This window comes from Triplophysa rosa, linkage group LG25 (assembly GCF_024868665.1).
Source record: "Triplophysa rosa linkage group LG25, Trosa_1v2, whole genome shotgun sequence".
NCBI lineage: Eukaryota > Metazoa > Chordata > Actinopteri > Cypriniformes > Nemacheilidae > Triplophysa > Triplophysa rosa.
In genome coordinates, this window is record NC_079914.1 from 10,490,605 (window position 1) to 10,511,225 (window position 20,621).

General features: G+C 39.7%; 1 protein-coding gene across 6 annotated transcripts; it reads right to left on the reverse strand.

The window, feature by feature from the left end:
* Positions 1-232: 232 nt before the first annotated feature.
* On the reverse strand, positions 233-20,602 carry eps15l1a (epidermal growth factor receptor pathway substrate 15-like 1a). 6 transcript variants are annotated; one of them, XM_057325456.1, is made up of 29 exons: positions 20,512-20,602; positions 19,416-19,480; positions 18,369-18,410; positions 18,127-18,216; positions 17,997-18,044; positions 17,817-17,912; positions 17,661-17,726; positions 17,442-17,567; positions 17,312-17,371; positions 16,715-16,957; positions 16,314-16,471; positions 16,051-16,207; positions 15,433-15,495; positions 15,095-15,115; positions 14,729-14,814; positions 14,175-14,207; positions 13,968-14,040; positions 13,492-13,653; positions 13,196-13,393; positions 12,783-12,947; positions 12,112-12,217; positions 11,967-12,017; positions 11,383-11,519; positions 11,244-11,304; positions 10,356-10,438; positions 10,117-10,207; positions 7,698-7,903; positions 3,703-3,719; positions 233-3,014 (listed from the first exon to the last, which is right to left on the reverse strand). In XM_057325456.1, the coding sequence occupies exons 1-29, from the start codon at positions 20,585-20,587 to the stop codon at positions 2,945-2,947; spliced, it is 2,850 nt and encodes a 949-aa protein (XP_057181439.1). In that variant the 5' UTR covers positions 20,588-20,602; the 3' UTR covers positions 233-2,944. The 6 variants fall into 6 exon arrangements, with proteins under 6 accessions (XP_057181439.1, XP_057181434.1, XP_057181436.1 ...); XM_057325453.1 differs by having other exon boundaries at positions 234-3,014; positions 7,745-7,903; XM_057325451.1 differs by lacking the exon at positions 3,703-3,719.
* Between the last annotated feature and the right edge of the window lie 19 nt (positions 20,603-20,621).

The window sequence follows — 20,621 nt, forward strand, 5'->3', positions numbered from 1 at the left end:
TTTGGTTGGATGTATAAAAACAGCCATTGCATTTTGAAATGGAACTGGCAGCAGACTGACAGTTGAAGGGGAGGAGTTAACAGATGCTACGCCCAAGCCGTCTAACATACGTCATTTAAGATGGATAGTCAGGAAGGAGGTGCATTTTCAGATTTTAACTAATGATTATGAAGGCACATGAATTTTAAAAAGAGAATGACCCACATTGATACACTATTTACAATAAAAGCTGCAATATTTCATGAAAAAATAGGCATTGTATTTTTTTTATTTTACTGGGACTTTAAATTCAACCAGGTAAAATGAACATCTGTAGTTTAAAGACACAATTGCACATATACTATTATATTTATATAAACTTTACTGTAAAGAGTACCTTAAATTACTGTTTTATTTTTACAGCCATCACTGACATGTTGTGCATATGACAAATAAACCTGAAACTTAAATACTGCACTGTTATTGATACAGTGTGGTTTCTGATTGCAAATGACCTTCTGAGGACGCCGCAATAAATGCTATATCATTTAAAGATTTTCTTTTGTCAGAATTTGGGTTTCTTGATGAACACACATATGGATTCAATACAAGAGCCCCATGTATCTGAAATGTTATCTTTTCTTTATTCCGCGAAATCATGGGACAGCATACCGAGCGTGAACATTTCCCAAGAGATCCAAGCATGAAATCCTTAAAATGTGTCAGGTTACACGTGTGCAGTTACTCATGTTTCATAGGACAAATATAACACACGATATACATGGTTTCTGTATACTTTGTATGCATTTCTCTATCAGGTTAATATCTACACAGGTGAGGGTTAAAGGCAGGCCGATAAGGAATGCATTCAGCTTGAGTTTAGCAGGGCAAACGTGCCCTAAATTATGACAGTAACAAAAAATATCACTTTAATTATTAAAAAAAATAAAAGACATGGATAATAAAACGATATGAAACAAATTTACAGGTATTACAACAAATAAAATATACAAACTATTGCACAATGGAGGTATAAAGTACAAATACAGCATAAGAAGAACTCTTAACATGGATACAAATACAACGTTTCTTTGAAGTTCCAACTGTTCTTTGCTTTTTCTAACAGCAAAATACAGAACAAGCTCATTACGCCATTAAAAACCATGAATTCGCTTTATATTACTTACAGTTTTTGCTAACTTTCGTGATGTTTAATTAGTGTACTACTTAAATCAAGTAGGCTAGGTTGGGTTTATTTTAGTGAAAAAACACCTCACTAGAATTTCAGTGTAAACTAGGTCCCAGGTACACATTTTACATATTTTAAATAACACTGTTTAACGTAACACTAACATGACGGTGGGCAAAACAACACGAGTCAACTAATGTAAAAACAGAGGAACAGAAAATAGAGAAAAGATGACAGCAAAAATATTAGCAGTGTAGAGTCACAGTTGTTTGTTTTAAGAATTCTCTCACAGTTGCATCCAAAATGTTGGACATCAAGCGTCAAACATCATTCGGGCCTAAAATAAAACAATTGTGCCCGTGATGACTGACCACATCGCATTACTCATAATACTTTAATTTAACAGTTTAAATGATCTGAGGTTGGTTGCGTATTAATAGTACCAGCTAGTTTGTTAGTTTTTGTATATGTATATAAAGTATTACGATAACTAAATTGTAAAAACCAAAAATGTTTGAAATGTTCCTGGAACTACATTGCCAAAACGTTCAATAAACATTTTATTCAATACCGACTAGAAGTTAGGTGTGAGCCGACTGCAAAACGCAAAATAGCGGTAACTTCCTTTTTAACCCGCATACCACGTTGAATGTTCGCCATCGCTAACAAAGTTCCACACGTGTCATTCCACCGACGTGTGCGTTGAATAAATATTTTTCAAATTTGATTGTGCTTACAGCTACCACTACAAGTTTAACATTTGATCATATGTAAATTCACAGAACTTCCCTTATAAAGCACCGTAAATGCGAGAAGGCCCACACATCCCGTTTGGGCCCACTAGCAGATTCGTTTTAGCAAAAGCAACACGTTTGAACCGACCAAATCCTAATAACGAAATTGCAAATCTAAACAGAAACTAATGTAAATAGCAAACAAATAAAATCTTTTATAGGTATCTGCTCAATCCAGATCTTTTATAACACTGCGAAAAACAAAAGGATAACGGTTGATTCGGAAAATTGTTAAGTTTGTTTCAATCTGAATCAAATGCTGTTTTCGTACGACACTTACATATAACATAAATTCACAATGAATTCACAATGCGGGTTATTCAGTTTCACGTCACCTTCAAGAGTACCTTCAGACGTTTAGTCTGCCAGGCGCTGCTCTAATTCCAGTGTGTACCAGTACTGACTATAGCAAGAGTCAGTAACTTATTATTTACGCAGCCTGTCTTTATCCAGATCCACGTACCCTATGCATACTGCAATTGAGTTCCCACTGAAGAAAGCTGGAATTAAGTGCCTTGCTCGATGATGGTAAGGAGTGTAGTCATGGAAATTCAAGTCCTGGGATTTAAACCTCACAGACCTTTTTTAGTGGTCTTTTATCCACCAATTAGTGGCGATAATGGCCTGTGTTGACCCATAATGGCCTGCAACATCCATTGCTCCGATTACATTCTCACACACCCGCAAACGCTTTAAAATAAACTCTTAACGCAGTGCATGTAGAATGAATAAGCTGATTCACAAACCAAAGGCGGCCCCCTACACGAACACAAAAGGATAGAGGTTTTACTGTCAGGGACCCTGCCCGCTTGCATTGAGTCTATCTTGGACCATTCATACACACACACACACTCGATGCTGTAGTGTACAGAGAGGGTGGATCCGAGGGGAGGTGGTGGGCGGAGTCAAGCGTTGGACATCTCTGCTTTGCTGAGAGCGATTGCCAGCTCCAGATCTTCCTGCTCCTGTTGCCGAAGTCTCTTCAGCCGCTCTCGCTCCGCCCGCTCGCTTTCTCGCTTCGCCCACTCCATCTGCTGGGCTTCATTCCCAAACTGAGCCGGAAAAACAGGAATACGGCACATTAACGCTTGTCGGTACCGTATTCGGGTTTGAAAAGTGGTGTGCATCGCATGGATCTGTGTTGTGATCTGAATTGACGACACATTCACGTGTGAACAAACTACATTTGCGGTGCTGTGCAATAAAACGGTTTCTAAAATTACAAAATGAACAAACATAACAAATAATACATAATACACTAAATATACATAAGTATATATAACAAATATGCTATGTCATGTTTCGATCTTGAGTATTTGACTATGGCGCGCACATGAAACTAGACCGCGATGATCTGTGCAGAATTTCATTTTAAGGGCGAATTAAAATTCTGTGTGGTCCATAACAATGACTTAATCATTGAATATTTGCATGACATCACAGACCCCTTTACATCCACATGACTGCCGCATCACAGCCACATTGTCCAATTCAATGTTCTTTTGTGTGCTAAATTTCAAGAACAATACAGAATTGTATGATAATTATTTTAATAATAATGAACAAATATGGATGGCAATTGGAAAATCATGTGTATGTTAACGTGGTTAATAATGTAGATTGTGTAGGAAAGCATGCGCGGTTGATATTTAAAACTACGTGTCACGTTATTCTGTTGCCTTCTGTTTCAACAGCAAAAAATAAAATTTTAGGTTCACACATTTTTCACACATTTCTTACCTTGATTCGCTCAGTTCCTGCAAGAGAGGAATGAATTACAAAAAAAAAACAAGAGATTTACACCAAACCATCACACGACCATCCACCCAACTGTAACCACACCCACACACACGTACACAGATGCTGATTGGACACCAACAGACCACTACCACCGATGACTCATGATGGACCTTTTTTAATTGGTAGCTAAAAGCGATTATGCCATGGACAGGAGAATGAACATGCATTGATCTCGTGCAGAAAGACAATGACAGGAGGAAAAGACATAAAGCTTTTCATTGATAGCTATAAATTGTGTACAAACACATATAGGCTCCTAACATATGCAATATAACATGCAAACTACAGTTGACTGAGTGAATGGAAGCATTGCTAAACCATCCTGGAAAAAAAGTTTTCCATAAAGAGCATAAAAGACTCAAACATTTTTATTTTTTTAGTCAGACTTAGTCAGACTTTTTTGTTCATTGAAAATTAGGAAAAAATGCCACATGTTAAAAAATGAACTAAACATTTGATGTAAGTTGTAAATAAATTATACAAAGATATGATAGCGAATCAGAGATGGTTTAGCAGGTCCATTGCCCGAGTTAAGCACAGCGATACTAAGAACAGAGGGCAGGCTGAATGAAGATGATGCTACAGCAAACGCGGTGACTCTAGGACCAAGCGGCTTTGCATTTTAACACTGGAGCTTAGACTGAACTGAACCCATGCGGAGATCAATCCCAGCCTGTACGCTGAGCAGTGATACTGACGTTTCCCATGTCAATCCATCGCCCCTGATCGGCCTTTAACAAAGTGCTACATATAGCAGGGCTACGTGGTAATTATTCAAATACTTTTGAAGGTTTTCTTTGTGGATGGGACTTTAATGCTAAATTTAGCAGAAAATGCTTTGCATAAGATCAAGATGGACAAGATGATCACACTTGTGAACGTGTGATCACACCAAAACACAAGCTGCCCACAGTAATTCAAATAAAAGCTTGTGACTGATAATAGATCTGTGAGAACCACATTAGTGTTGAGAGGGCACTTTCAAATTTACATTTACATTTAGTCATTTAGCAGACGCTTTTATCCAAACCGACTTATAAATGAGGTAAACAATGGAAGAAATTGGCACAACATAAGGACAACGAAAAGCATAAGCGCAATAAAACTGATCTCATATAGCCTACCACAGTATAAAAAGCTAAGTTTTTTTTTTTTTTTTAAGGATAGAAAGAGTAGAAAAGAGATGAAAGTCAGAACTGATCGGTCAGGTGCTGACGGAAGAGATGTGTTTTCAGCCGATTCTTAAAGATGGCCACAGAATCTGCTGATCTTGTAGCAGCGAGCAGATCATTCCACAAATGTGGAACAGATCCAGAGAAGAGAGAATCATTTTTTCAATTTCTGGGATGGCAGTACAAGACGTCGTTCATTTGCAGAGCGTAGGGATCTGGCGGGTACATAAGTCTATATTAGCGAGTGAAGATACGGGGGTGCCGAACCAGTGGTGGTCTTATAGGCCAAGAGCAGAGCTTTGAATTTGATGCGAGCGACTATAAGGAGCCAATGTAATTTAATGAAGAGAGGAGTGACGTGTGCTCTCTTCGGTTCATTGAAGACCACTCTTGCCGCTGCATTCTGGATCATCTGTAGAGGTTTGGTTGTGCAGGCTGGAAGTCTAGCCAGTAGCGCATTGCAATAGTCCAGTCTGGACAGGACAAGAGCCTGGACTAGGACTTGCAAAGCATGCTCGAACAGGAAAGGTCTAATTTTCCTAATGTTGTAGAGGATGCATCTACAGGGTTGGTGCTGGCAACATGATCCGTGAAGTTAACCTGATCATCGATTACCACTCCCATGTTTCTGGCCGTTCTGGAAGGTGTGATGGTCGATGAGCCTAGTTGAATGGAGAGGTTGTGATGAGTCTCTGGGTCGGCCGGGATTACAAGCAGTTCTGTTTTACAAGGTTCGGCTGCAGGTGGTGGACCTTCATCCAGAGCGAAATGTCACTCAGGCATGCTGAGATATGTGCAGAAACAGTCGGATCGTCAGGCTGAAAAGACAGGTGGAGTTGTGTATCATCCGCATAGCAGTGATAGGAAAAGCCATGTTTCCGAATGACTAAACCTAGGGATGTCAAGAGCAACGGTCCAAGCACTGAGCCACCCCTGTATCGAGATGTTGGGACTCAGAGACTTCACCTCTCCAGGATACTCTAAATGACCTACCAGAGAGGTAAGACCTGAACCATTGTAGCACCATTCCAGAGACACCCATAGCCTTGAGGGTTGACAGGAGGATGTGGTGGTTAACGGTGTCAAAGGCAGCAGATAGATCCAGTAGGATGAGTACAGATGAGTTAGAGGCTGCTCTTGCCAGTCTCAGGGCTTCAGTGACCGAGAGCAGCGCAGTCTCGGTGGAATGACCGCTCTTGAAACCAGACTGGTTGCTGTCCAGGAGGTTGTGCTGCGTTAGAAATGAGGAGAGCTGGTGAAATACAACTCGCTCAAGAGTTTTGGCAATGAAGGGGAGAAGAGATACCGGTCTGTAGTTATCTAACAGTGCAGGATTAAGAGGTTTCTTCAATGGGATTGAGCATCCTCCTGAAATGAACCACAGAGGTCAAAATAAAGTAAGGAAGGAATGAAGATAATAAAGAGAGAGAGGGGGGGAGGACTGGGTGGGAGGGAAAGTAGAAAGAGTGTGGATGAAAGAAAGAAACGAAGGAAATAGAAAGAGGGACAGGGAAGAAGGGAGAGAACCAAAGAACAGACAAAGAGAAATTGGGATGGGGAAAGGCAACGAACGAAAGAGCTAGGGTTGCAGGGAAAGAAGGAAAGATAGAAAGCAAGAAAGAAAGAAAGAAAGAATGAAGGGAGGGAGGGATAAAATAAAGGGTAGAAGGGAGATAACCAAAAAAGCAAGAGAAACTGGGATGGGGAAATGAACGAACAAACGAAAGAAAGAAAGAATGAAAGAAAAGGTATAGCAGAAATGAGAAAAAGAAAGTGATAAAGAGAGAAGAGGGATAGAAAGAAAAGAGAGAAAAGTAGGAGGAAGAAAGGGATAGAAGGAAGGAGAGAGGGACAGGGTAGGAGGGAAAGGAGGAAAGAGAGTGGGTGGGTGGATGCATAAGATGAAAGGAACGAACGAACGAACGAACGAAGAATGAAGGATGGAAGGAGTTCAAGAGTAAGAGAGAGGGGGAAAGAAAGAAAGTAGCATGGAAAGAAGGAAGGAGAAAAGGAAATAGCGAGGGAAAAAAGGAAATAAAGAAAGTGAGTGAGAGGGATGAAATTAAAAAGTAAAGAGAAACAGATGGGGGATGGATTAAAAAAAGAAAGAGAGGGAATTAAGGAAACTTCCGGAATTCTCCTAAAATGTTTCAAATGAGCCAAATCAGTCACAAAGTGTTGTAAGGCAAAATCCTGACATCAGCACACTGATTCTACTATAAAAACACTCACACTTACCGTTTACAATCAAATACTGATTCAAAAAAGCATGAACTTTTTAGCTTTTAAAAGCTTGCCATTTCTATTTTTATAAAACAAACACATTTGCATAAAAAAAAAACAAGACAGAAAAACAGCAAGAAGCCGCATTAGCTTATAGCCAAGAGCGCTTGGAATCACCAAGTGCGACTGCTCGTCTTCCCGCAAGCCCATGCAAGTGCTGAGCAATACGACAGATGACATCACAGCCATGTGTGCCACAAACAACCCAGAGGTGATGTCTGGCTGCTTGAATTAGGGCTCATCATCCAAACGTTCTGTGTATTGGTGAGAGTTAATCACAGATGGCAAGACATGGAGGAAATAAATGAGTAGCCGGCACAAGGCGACAGACTCGACCAAACAGAAGCCAATGGAGCGGTCTGCCCTACAACACCTCGCAGTTAAAGCAGTTAAATTGATCCGTTTCTTGGTTCGATTTGACTTTTTTGGAAAGTCACATGTGGTTTGGACAAGAGAAGAGTATCACTATGCTCAACTTACAGAGCTGAAGTCTGCAAAACCCAATGTAGAGTCTTTAGAGGCTTTACTTGAAGCAGGTGGACCGAATGGGTCTTTGCCACTAAACGGGTCTCCCGGCCCTTTTTTACTCTGAAACGGATCGGCCGGGTCGGCGCTGAAAGGCTGGAAGGGATCCGTCGTCTTGGCCGAATCCGTGGAGCCGGGCATGTTTACTGGAGTGCTCTTACCTGAGAGATTGAGAAATTAGTAAATTAGTTTTTACTGGTCAAAGTGAGGGTAATAAAATACAAAAAAAAAAAGAGATAACGCTGTGTAAAGTGAAGAGCAAAAAATAAATAAAAAATAAGGTGCAGCCCCTAAATGCCTGCGGGCACAATGAAGATGTTTCATTACGTCGCCCATTTGAACCTACAATCTTTCGGTTAACATCCCCGATCTTTAATCACACGGCCACACCACCCCTGCATCTTGAAAAAACCATGAGAAGAGCAACATACCCACGATTTTCACCCGTGAGAATGATTCATATAACAAATGCACAAAAAAATTAACATTTAAAGCTGCTGTAACTTTAGCCTCTCTATCGCCCTCTCTGTTTAAAACATAAAACTGCAGGTTACTTTACCTACTTCTATTCGGTCTCGTTTTTTTTCCCTCAAATTATAAATCATAGAGAAAATTACATTACGTAATTACATAAACCTTGGAAACCTGTGGATGTCATCTGGTCTCATTTCTCCACAAGCTTGACCTAAAATCCCACTGGTGGTTGAAGCTTGTGTGATGCGGTAACTATCTTGCCTAATGCGAAAGAACAAATCACTTTCTTTCCCACACACACCCATACAGTTCAAAGATTTCATTTATCTTACAGGAAAAAAATCTTCGCAACTAATTTTAGACATTTGTGCTGACAACGCCATCATACAGAAAGTTGGCGAGGACGTTCAGATAAAACAAACGACACATATGCGAACTTCTTTTTTTCTTCTCGCACTGTTTGCAAAGACTGGCATTCTCTTACTCGTGAGAACTGTGAACTGGTTGCTGGTTCCTCTAAAGGTGTTAACCGCATATTCAATAGGGCTGTTTTTTTGTTGTTAATTTTACCAGACCAGCAATCAGTTTTTCTCTGTCAGTAAACGGAATTGTAACCCGCGATAAAACCCCACCCTGCGAGAGGGAAACCAGTAAAAAACAAGCAGTGCTCTTCAATGAAACGACATGGATAATGATGTCTTGTATGATTTTCCATTTGAAAACATATCTAAATGCAACATAAAAGAGAAATAGTACTGTTTGCTTTTTATTTTATGTTTTACTCTTACAAAATACCAATCACGATATATGCATGTGGCATCACACCCACTGCCCTGCAAACTACTGGCAAAAATTATGCTTTCTATTGCATTCGATTCAATTTGCTATTACGCACATAACTGACTAAAAATCGACGCATTATCATCATTAAATAATTTTAAGCCATTTATTATCCAAGCAACTGCATTCAACAGGTTAAAGACACTGTTTTTGAAAAACAGCACAAAGGAAAAAAAAACACTCGGTTGTGGCAGCTAGGCCACACAACCCACTTAAGTGTGTACACACACGCGCACGCGCACGCGCACGCGCACACGCACACGCACACGCACACGCACACACACACACACACACACACACACACACACACACACACACACACACACACACACACACAGAGAGAGGAAGTGGAGAGGGGTGTGTAAATGAGCACATCCTGCTGGCAAGTGCAGGCTAACCGCACATCATCCAAGCGTGTTAGATATACCACCCAAAACACACCGAGCAAACCTTCTACTCTAACCTCCATAACCAATTTCAATCTCTGTCACATCAGGAAAACACTCCCCTGTTTTCTAGGATGAAACGACAGACTGTGAAAAAGTGAGCAGCACAGATTCGCCTTCAACTAAAGACTGCAGAGAGGAAACCGTGCAGGTATCCTTCCATTCAGGGGTTGAGAATTGGGCCCGAGATAAACTACAGCACATTTTTTAGTAACATGCTTAACTTAACATCTTATCTATTACCTCAACTTCAATATCCCGTTGACATCTAAGGGAAGATGAACCAGGATGTATGAAATATCAATGTGGATAATCAAAACTGCAAAGCCAGATTCTCACGAGTTGTGTGTTTGTTTACAAGACATGTGAATGCGTGAGCTGAGGTCGATATCTTTTTGCAAAAATGCTTTCACATACTTTCACAACACCTGTGGAGATCGTTCATTGCTGTACTTTGCTGACTATCTTGAATCTTAATACCAAGAACAAATAGAAAGATATTCAAATAACACTCTGAAACCTTCATTCATTCTTAAGCACACTATATAGATGTCTTAAATAGCCATAAACGTACGTTTTGTTTATGGGACAGTAGAGAAAGTTGAAATGCTTACCGCTGGGTGGTTTGGGCCGTGGTGGTATGCTTTTCTTGGGCGGAAGGGCGGGCATGTCTTGCTTTCGGCTGAAGGGGTCATCTACAAAGCCCTACAATTTAACCACAGCAGAAAGAAGTTTCGTGCCATCAGCCACGAGGTGCAAATGCCGCAAATTACAATGGAACAATCGAAACCACATCTAACAAATAACACGCTGTATGTGAGAGAGAAAGGGAATTGATAAACGCGTTCTCTACCTTTGACATTTGGCTGAAGTCCGCAAATCCACTGTTACTGCCGAACGAACTGCTTCCGAACGGGTCCAATGTACCAAATAAATCTGGAAACGACACAGAAAACAAACTCTCAGTGCATCCGAACAAATGTGGCTGTAGCAACAATATACACAGTCTAATTCTAGTCAGCTCATTTTTAAATAGCCTTTAACATCGTTTCACAAATAAGGTATGCAGTTTTGACAGTCTATGGTTACTTTACATTATACTCGCCCCTTTATTTAATAGGAATGAAAAACTGTAATCGTTTTGGGGTGAAGACACGACAAGTGTGTGAATGAAGAGACCAAAACATCCCGTTTACATGTCACATTGCAATCCCATGTGATCATTGAAGCCACAAAAAATTAAATAAAAGTACTTTAATGAAACAGAGAAGCAGCCTGAACCAAACAGGTACAAGCATCTTTTTTCCACCTCATGAATTCAAAGCAACTTTGTTTTTGTTTTATGTACAACCCACATGTTTGAAAAAAGAAAAAACCACGTCAAGCGTTTCCTGGCACTGCCTCGGTGTCAAACGCAGATCTGCAGTCGACTCTGCATTAACGAAAAAGCTGAGAAATGTCATGGCCCCTGTCCGCTGCTGCATGGGAACCATCTTGACGGCTTCTTCGCATGTTTCTCTCACAGAGCTCTTAGTGGTCTTCAGAAAAAACGAGAGTGTTGCCACTGGGCACGAGGTGTGAAATGATCACCCTGCTCGAGCGTGTAATACCCGGAGCGAAAACCTCTCGGCGTTTGAGAGCGGACAAGCTTTTGCCATTTCTAGCTTATGCCAGATCAGTTTCAACGTGAGAAGATGCTGATCTTTAAAAAAAAAAAAAAGTGATTCAGCAAAAAGACTACCTTGGCCTTTCGGTTTGGGGCTGGTGGAGATGAACGGGTCGTTGCTTGGGAAGTGATGACTCTACAATAAGAAGAAAGGAGATGGTCGAGAATTGAAACGTTACAAATTCGAGAACACATTTTTGAGATGACTTTCTACCTTTGAGGGAAGGGTGGCGCTTTTGCTAAAAGGATCGGATTGGTTGAACGGGTCCGGCTTGGAAGGCTTCTTAAAGAAATCTTCAGAGGAGGTCCTAAAGGGGTCGGCCTCTTTGAAAGGATCTCCTCCGAAAGGATCTGCAAGAATTCCCATCTTTTTGGTTAAAATGTTTTAATGTTGCTTATTTGTCTATGTGGTGTTTTAAGATAAACCATGTGCAAATGTATCATTTTAAACCATTGCTTAGTATTTTCTGTCTTTACCAAAGACAGTTTAAAAAACTGTGTGAAGCTGCTCTAAAGAGCCCAAGGACATATAAATATCATCATTTACATGATATCATCACATTTCAAACAAAGCAAGTGAGGAACTGAAAATCTCATTTATTACTGAGGGGGAACTGTGCAAAGGTCTTTGAACACGATGTTCAGCAGCATGAAGCTGGGAACTTTGTGCCAAAAGTGTGGTGCATTAAATGCACCATTTAATAAAACAAATATAAAAACTTTTGAGCACTTTCTCATAAGGTAACAGTTACACGCATGATCTCAAATATTCGTCACGCATTCAGATGTACCAAATACCTGCCACAGTGGAGGGCTGCTTTGAGAAAGGGTCATTCTGGAAAGGATCACCTATAACAGAACAGAAATAAAGATGGAGATGAGTAAGTTAGCCATCACCATAGCCAGTAGGGTAATCTGAATGAAACAGGACATGGGTCATCACCTTTGAATGGGTCTGTTTTAAAAGGGTCCTCAGACTGGAATGGGTCCGTGTGCATCTCCTGAGGAGCGCTGTTGAACGCAGCCGTCTTCACCTTGAAAGGGTCCTCCTGCAACCAGTTAAAACAAACAATCTTTACCCTAAAGGCAGAATTCTTGTCACATAGGTTTTATACTTTAGCATGACAACAGTTTAACCTGCCGTCACATTCAACAAGCTTTTAACGCAAATGCCTAAGAAACAGGCCACCGACATGTTTAGCTCACAAGTGAAGTTGGAAAACAATAACACTTGTAATAGGAACCTTTGAGTGTATTTCAACTATTTGTGCAGTTTTTTCAACTACTCAGCTGTTCCAAATAGCAGCCGCAACACAAGAAGCTCTGTTGAAAGGGTTGGGTTTCCAAATTGCACCTTTGCATGCGAGGCATAACTCAGAAAGAAAAGCAAGCAGGGGTTTCCTCCAGAAACCAAAGAATGTCAAACGGAATTTCTTTTCATAGTCTGCAGTCACTGAAGTTAATGATTGTTTAGAAACGCTCAGGCTAGTATGAAGCCTATGAACAATATCAAAGTGACACTGTGTATGATACTGTAACATCGTCACAAAGAAACTGAACAAAAAAATCTGTTTAGTCGGAATTGTTGTACATCACAAAAGCCGTCAGTCTCACCATAGCCCCGAATCCTCCGTTCTCCTTCTCCGGAAACCCCTCGCTCATGTCGGCCAGGTTGGTCATGCTGCCCCCGTGGGTGCCGTTCAGAGTGCTGCTGTACTGCTCAATATTCTTGCTGATCTCGTGCTGGCTGTCCTGAATCTGAGACAGTTTGCTCCGAGCCTGTGACACACATCACAGATACACAGTTTTTAGGTTTTGAAAGTTGTTACAAAAAAGTTGTGTTTGACTTGTAGCTTCATTAGTAAATGTATTTGTATGATGGTAGTGACGAAGTTTTTTTTACATTTGTCGCCCCCTAGCAAACACATGAGGTAATGCACTCTCTCACTGTTTTGGAGACATACAACAGCTTTGTATGAGGACCAAAATGTAAGATTGCTAGCTAACAAAATGGAAGTGAACTGAACCTGGTTGATCTCATCTTGCGTGGCTTTGAGGGACTTGATAATAGTTTCTAGCTGAATCCTGCCAGCTTGTAAACTCTGCTCCAGCTGAGCCTCCTCCTGCTGCAGATGGTTCAGATCGGCCTTGGCCCGGCCCAGTTCCTCCTCTTGACTCTGCAGGTCTGACTCCTGCGAGTGGATCTGACTCTGTAGGGACGTGATCTAAACACCCAAAGTGGATCAGTGAAGTTAAATCGATCTCAACTCAACTTTTCTTTATGTTCTGATCTTTTATCAATACAAGATGGGTTGGTACTCACCATTTGCGACTCTTCCTGGCACTTCTGTCGTACGTCGTTGAGCATGTCCTCCAGCTTCGCCTTCTGTTGGTCCATCTCCTCCAGCCGGTCCTGGGCGTCCTGTTTCTGGGCCTCAAGTTCTTGAAGGGTGGACGTCTCTCGGTCCAGATCGTTCTGCATGTCCTGTTAAAAACACATTGAAAAGACACTTTAAATTTCTTTTCCAACACACTGAAAATGAATTGAGACTGAGGCTGATCGTAACATTTTGCCTAGCATGTACCTTCCACAGGAGAAAAATATTTTTTTCTCATTTGTAAAAAATAGTGTGAGCGCCCCCTTGTGTTAGCTTTATATGGATAAATGTACATCTTGAAATGTAATATATAAATACTGTGTAAAATACTTGAAATTAAATCCAACATTACACTCTAAACCCATATTGCTTTAACCACTACCCAATTCCTTCCTGTTTTAAACTTCAATGCCATTCTTACCTGAACTTCTGTGGTTTTGTGTCTAATGGCCTCTTCTGTTTCTCTGATGTCCTGTTCCAAAGTGTATTTCTCTCTGTGGGAAAAACAAAAAAAACACAACAACCTTTAGCGACCGTACCACACAGAAACGCCCTCGTACCCACCTCCTTCACACACAAAAACCGCCACACACAAAACAGAACCGTGACAGCCATAAGAGGGCTTTACCTGAGCGTCTCCCAGTGTGTGAAAGCAAGAGTACTTATGCAGCATGAAGAACAAGCAATGAAAAAAAAAGAGTTTTTAAAAAATGTGTTAAACGGACACACATGGATGAGGACGGGGTGATGACCAGAGAGAGGAAACTTGTCCACCACCAAGAACTTTCTGGTACCTTTCCTCTCTTCCTTTGAAGTGTGCATGTTAAAATCTAAAGAGGTAAATGTTCAGAAACGACAGATTCACTGGGTTTGATGGGGAGGGTGGATGACAAAAATGGAAGATGATAATAAACAAGGATGCGAGATTTAAACAACTTGGGCATTTATAAAAATAAAAGAAAACAGAAAAAGCTACGTAGGAGAGCCAGAATATTATTTAATGTAACTCCAATTGTGTTCGGCTGAAAAAGGGAAGTTGAGTAAATTATGAGAATTTTCATATTTTGGTGAACAATTCCTTTAAAAGTCAATCCAGATTTATAAATCGAATATCACCCAAAAAATATTTTTCATTGTTTGAACAGATCCCAGTCGACTCAGAAACCCAGCGTGTTGTATTACCTCTGCAGCTGTGCGATCTCTTGACTTATATCGTCCAGTTCTTTGATCCCCGTGAACTCGCCAGAACCCACAGAGCTGGAGCTGTCCTGTGTGACGGGAGCAAACGGTCAATACTGCCGCTTTCATCGGACACATGATACCACAACACCACAAACGCACACACACGGAAGGGTAAAGGAACATCAAGAGGCCACCACACAGGAGCAGAATGAGACGTCCTCCACCTCTACAATCAATACAAGGGGAAGTCAAGAAACGGCAGCGTTCACAGCACTGGACCTGTCACAAATGCTTTCCAAATCCATGTCTCTGCAAACAGGCTACCGAAAGCATTTGTTTAGTCTTTTTTTTTCCAAATTCACCTACCCATAACTTGAACATTATTGCCTGATTTTAGCCAGTGATTAAGGCATAAACATCAGCAGCGTTAAAATATGGATAGAGAGGAAAACAACATGTTTGTCATTATAATATATGTATATACAGTATATATTCTAAGGTTGGAGGTTATAAAAAATACCATATTTTTTCATTCATCATGATTAACCAATGTTAGTGGCTCTCTTGCTGTCTATTAAAAACTAAATAAATCACATTTTAATCTACTTAACATCAAGGGTTTGGTCATCGCTCTAAGCTACCAATGAGAAACTGACATCCGTACAAAAAACGAATACACATGATATGCAGAAAGAGATTTTTACCCGGCGCATCTCGGACAACGCAGCCATCTCAGAGCCCACTGGTGTCATATATCCCGATAGACTCTGAAAAGAGAGAAAGCAAAGTGCTGAATATTGACAAGTGATTTACAGAACTATGTAATATTAGATAAGACAATTAGAGAAGGGAGTGAATCTAAAAAAAGCTCTTGATCATATTTCTCTATATGTAATTATAACAAAAGTGTATCTTATTTTAAAATAATTTAGATTTAGATCAAATTTCAAGTATTTAAACAACACCTAAATATTGGTTGTGTTTACTATATGCTGATTTTTATACCAGAAATCTGTATCTTCTTTTAGTAAAAAAAAACATTATTTATAAGTTGAGCTGATGGGTACGATTTTGCACAATTAGTCAATTTGATGCCATTTGACTTCAAACTAAGTACATAATATAACCTGCAATTTTATGTTATAAACAGAAGCTATAAACCGCAGTTTACAATACTTTACATATAAAATTATATTTATACTTTAACATATAATACTTTTTACTTGAAATATTTACAATACAAAAATAAGACAAGATGGTTTCCATTACTTTATTAATAAGAATTCCTTTTATTTTATTTGAATCCAATAAGCTTAACTCACAGGCCCCGGCGTGCCGCGTTCAGATGGCGGTATCATGTCCGGAGTCAGAGCCTGTGGTGGGTCCAAGCCTTTGCTCACTTTCAGCTGAATCAGATGCATGGCTAGAGAGAACTGCTCACGCGTGAGTTTACCCATTTGTCTGGTGTCCGCCAAAGCCCTGAAAGAAGTAAAAAGAAGTCATGTATGTGGCTAAACAGGAAGTGGGAGGAAAAGCACACTTTCTGAAAACAGCCTGTGTGAACAAAGGCACTGCTCAAAAGTACCAGATATATGCCAGGATGTTTTGAGGAAGCCCGGAGTGCATGAAGATTTCTTTGACTTCTTGGCCGCTGACGAAACCGTCGAGGTCTGTGTCTGTTTTTAGGAAGATGTCGTCATAGCGGCTCCTGTCTGCAACTGGCACCACCCAGTTTACAGAATGCTGATGGAAGAAGTAAAAACAAATCAACAACAACAACTTCAGGCACTCTTCTTACGTACAACACCATTATCACAAAAAGTATCATGTGAAGTAACTGCTGTATTAGTTTAGAAGCTAGTTTAGTTTAAGTCATTTTTGGCAAAAAAAAAACTATTTTTGCAATTCCAATCACACACTTCAGCATTGAAACCAGCTTTTAAATTCAGACTTTCCAGACACTAGAGAGGCAATAAATGTGTTAACCTGTGATGATTTGATGGTGTGTTTTGGAGACAAACTCCCAGCGCTGTTTAGGGAGTTCATACTGCCGTGAGAAGGGGTGGACCGCAGACTGTCTTTTGGCGGTGGGGGGCTGCCTGGCAACACCGGCACCGTGCCGGACAGACAACCTGATGATTTCTTTCGTTTGGATGGAGGGATAAGGGAGGAGGGCAGAACAGAGGGTACAGGCTCCTTCTCCAGGGCGCGGTACACCAGATGCATAGCCTTGATAAAGACGAATTTAGACAGTATTATCCATCTTGGTTTCTTCAAATCATAACTGATATTACTTCCATATAACAGTCCCACCAAAAGTTCACAATCAAGTCAAGGGAACTGCATTGTGGGATATCTAATTATATTATTGTTATCAGCCACTATACAGTACCCTACACAGCATGCTCTGTTTGTTTACTGTATGTTCCATGTTCATCCAGGCTTTTCATGCAAACAGAAAATCTGCATACTTGCGCACAACGGTCATATGGTAGTAACAGAAAAAATGATTTTGTATGTTTTTCATTTAGAAAATAGCCATTGTTTGCTATGTTTATTATATTACAAATAATAATCACTCACCACTGCAAACTCATCTTTGTCCAAGTGTCCATCTTTGTCTATATCACTCAAATCCCACACCTGATCACACGAGAGATTCATTACATTTGGTCTACAGTTTATAGAAAAAGTGCTTAGCGTGAATTTCTACCTTTCCAAGGACATCCACAGGTAGTTTGGAGTTTATTAAGACTGGTTTGACCTTCTCACCCGACAGTAGTCCATTTACTGGAGCAAGACTTTCAAAAATACCATCAAACTTGCTCTTTTCCTCAGGCTGAAATATAAATTGAAATATAGTTTTTGCCTAAGATTCACAAAAATCACATATGCCAAAAGCAAAAAATCTAAATCGTTCAAAATTGCGTACCCGCACAGCCCAATGACTTTCATTGGACGATGTTACAGAACTTAGCGATGGGCTGCTGTGATCCTTCTGGAAAAGATATAATGAAACCTATGAGCTTAATATTCTTAATATAAGATTGGCAAACACTCATCAACAGAAGGGTAAAAGGAGACTCACAAATTTAGGAGGGGGAACGGAGAGGTTTAAACAGTTAAGACTGATGTCATGGCCACTCTGTGCGCAAGCCACGAGTCGCAGTGCAACATAGAATCCCTGATAACAAACCACAAGAAAAAGATATCAATAGATATCAATAATGTTTGGAATGTAGATGATCAAAGATATACAAATGTGTACCTGTTTATCCAAGAAACCTTTGCCATCTGGATCGGCTAAATCCCAGATCTGAGAAAAAAACAACCGGACATTCTTGAAATACAATGCTCAAAAATTTAAGAAAAGATTAACAATTTACCAAAACACCTACCTTCCCTAAAGTGATGTCTGGCAGACCCGATTTCTTCAAGAACAGTGCAGCCTCTGTGGGTCCAACCCTTCCAGTGTTTCCTGGGTCCACCTTCAAAACCAAACAAAAAAGTAAACATTGACTTCACTCTTTGAAGAGTTTCAGAGTTGAAATCTGATTTGTCTATGTGACCACAGTACATTGAACCATAACGCATCCAGTTACAAATAACATGCGGTCGGCATACATTATTTTGACCTTACCTGTCTGTAATAGTGTTCATATACAGGGTTCCCGCTTGACAGCTAGGGCGAAAGGGAAGAGAGGTATGAAAACACAGTGCATTCAAGCGAACCCACAACTTTTGCATTGCTAATGCAATGCTCCACCAGCTGAGCTACAGGAACATTTTGTCAAAATACATATTTTACACAATTAATAATAAACACATATCAATATCAAACAATACATTGAATACACACAATTATGTGCACTATACATGTTGTGTATTATGTATTTATTATATATTCAGTTTGCCATTTGATTATTTGTCACGTGTACAATCCTGCTAGTAATGCACATCAATCAGTCCATTTATCTAACTGCATATTATGATTTATGAAACCCATCATGCAAATTTAGTTGCAAATCTATAATCCTATACTTAAAAAGTCCCATAAATAAAAGTAGACGCATTTTATATCCATTACACTTGTATTAAGTGCTTCATTGAAAGCCTTCCAATGCTTACTGACGTTAATTCCCATTATTGCTAAACTAAACTAGCGGTTCAACACATCCGTCTAAAGCAGATAATAACTGTTATTAAATGTTACAATGTTCTCTATTACCATTGTATAGGTTTCCATAGTGCATTATAAAATATAAACATATTCTGAATGTGAACGTTTACGTACAGCGTAAAAAAAACACAATTTCGGCGTTTATGCTGTTCTAGTGTATTGCGGCTAGCTTGTGACATCAGTTTAACCCCGCTGATGTATTTCTCGGTGATGTAACTTCCTGATATCTTTATATGTTTATTTAACGAATATTTTATCAAAAATAACATTAACATTTATGTTATTTTCCTCGTATATCACGTCAGGCACGAGATAAAAAGCGCGCTAGTCGGCTAGCAAACTGCACCCGATTAACGAGGCCCGTGACATTTTCGAGTTAAACGACGTTAAATCTAACCGGTAACATCGATAAAGGGATCAATTCATCACTCATTCACAGACTCGTTCTCTGCATGTCTGCGTTTGCCTCAAAACATCTCGTGAAATGGATGTTTTATCTGTTTTTACCTGAGATAGGGTCGCGAGCGCTGCCATCTTTTCCCTGTTGCTGCGGAAACGGAGGGTGGAGGGGACTCAGGGGAGGGAGGGGGGAAAGCGGAATGTTCATCACATAACGTTACTTGGATGATCATCATCACAGAACATCACTACATAAAACCAAGTGTGGTTTTCTAATGCTAAAGATCTGTCAGTCCTAATCCAGAAAAGCACTCCACAACATTTGCATGTGTATTAATATATAATCGCGAGGCCAAGAGTCGTATTAAAGGGACAGTTCACACAAAAATGTAAACTCTTTCATCATTTACTCACCATCATGTCATTTCAAACATGTATGACTTTTCTGGGGAACACAAAAGTTTTTGAAGAACGGTTACATTGGCCCTCATTGACTTCCAGTGAGAGACCACACAAAAGCCACATTTTCTCAAGATATATTCTTTTGTGTTACCCTGAAGAAATACAGGGTTTGGTTTTGAACGATATGAGGGTGAATTAATCATGTCAGTATATTTGAAGGGGTTGGTTCCAAAATGAGACAACTCCTATTTTATTTCATTTTTTTTCAAAAAAATCATGTTTTTTATTATGTTATCGTGTTTTTATTGTGTTAGTTAGCTGTATTTTCGAGTTATTAAACCAATTGCAGTTTGATTTATATTAATTGGAATGCCCAATATAAAAACATGATATTTATCTAATTTTGGAACCAAACTCTTCATTTATTTTTGGCCGAACTATCCCCTGAGACTAAACGAGTCACGACATAATCTCATTCATTCAAAGGTTCAAGCTAATATTTTAACGGAAAAAAAAACATTTAAACATTTCAGTTATGCAGAATTCATATTTTGTCCATTCTATTTAAAGTAGAAAAGTATAAGAAGCAGATTCCATAAGAATGTATGTTAAGAATAAACGATACACAATAACGTAAATATACAGCATACAAAATAAAATTAAAAATTAAAAAAATGCTATTATGTATAATTTATAACCGCAATAAACGATATCTATGTTAAGATAGTATCAAAGGTCTCATGTCTGTCAAATACATTAGAGATCCATTCAAAAACGCTCTTCCAACAAGAGTATTGAGTACCTCTCCTCTGATTGGCCGAGCGCGTCTCAAAAACGATTCCTATTGGCCGAGCCGCCCTTCTGCCATGCCCCGCCATTGGAACCTAGAAACAGCGCCACAATTTATTTTCG

What these genes read in the sequence shown, in the direction of transcription:
- eps15l1a (XM_057325451.1), bottom strand. Translation starts at nt 20,587, where the DNA reads ATGGCGGGGCATGGCAGAAGGGCGGCTCGGCCAATAGGAATCGTTTTT. An exon ending in AACATCCTGGCATATATCTG is followed by an intron (nt 16,208 to 16,313) that starts GTACTTTTGAGC and finishes TACTTCTTTCAG; the next exon opens with GGCTTTGGCGGACACCAGAC. An exon ending in GCAGCCCTCCACTGTGGCAG is followed by an intron (nt 11,520 to 11,966) that starts GTATTTGGTACA and finishes GAATTCTTGCAG; the next exon opens with ATCCTTTCGGAGGAGATCCT.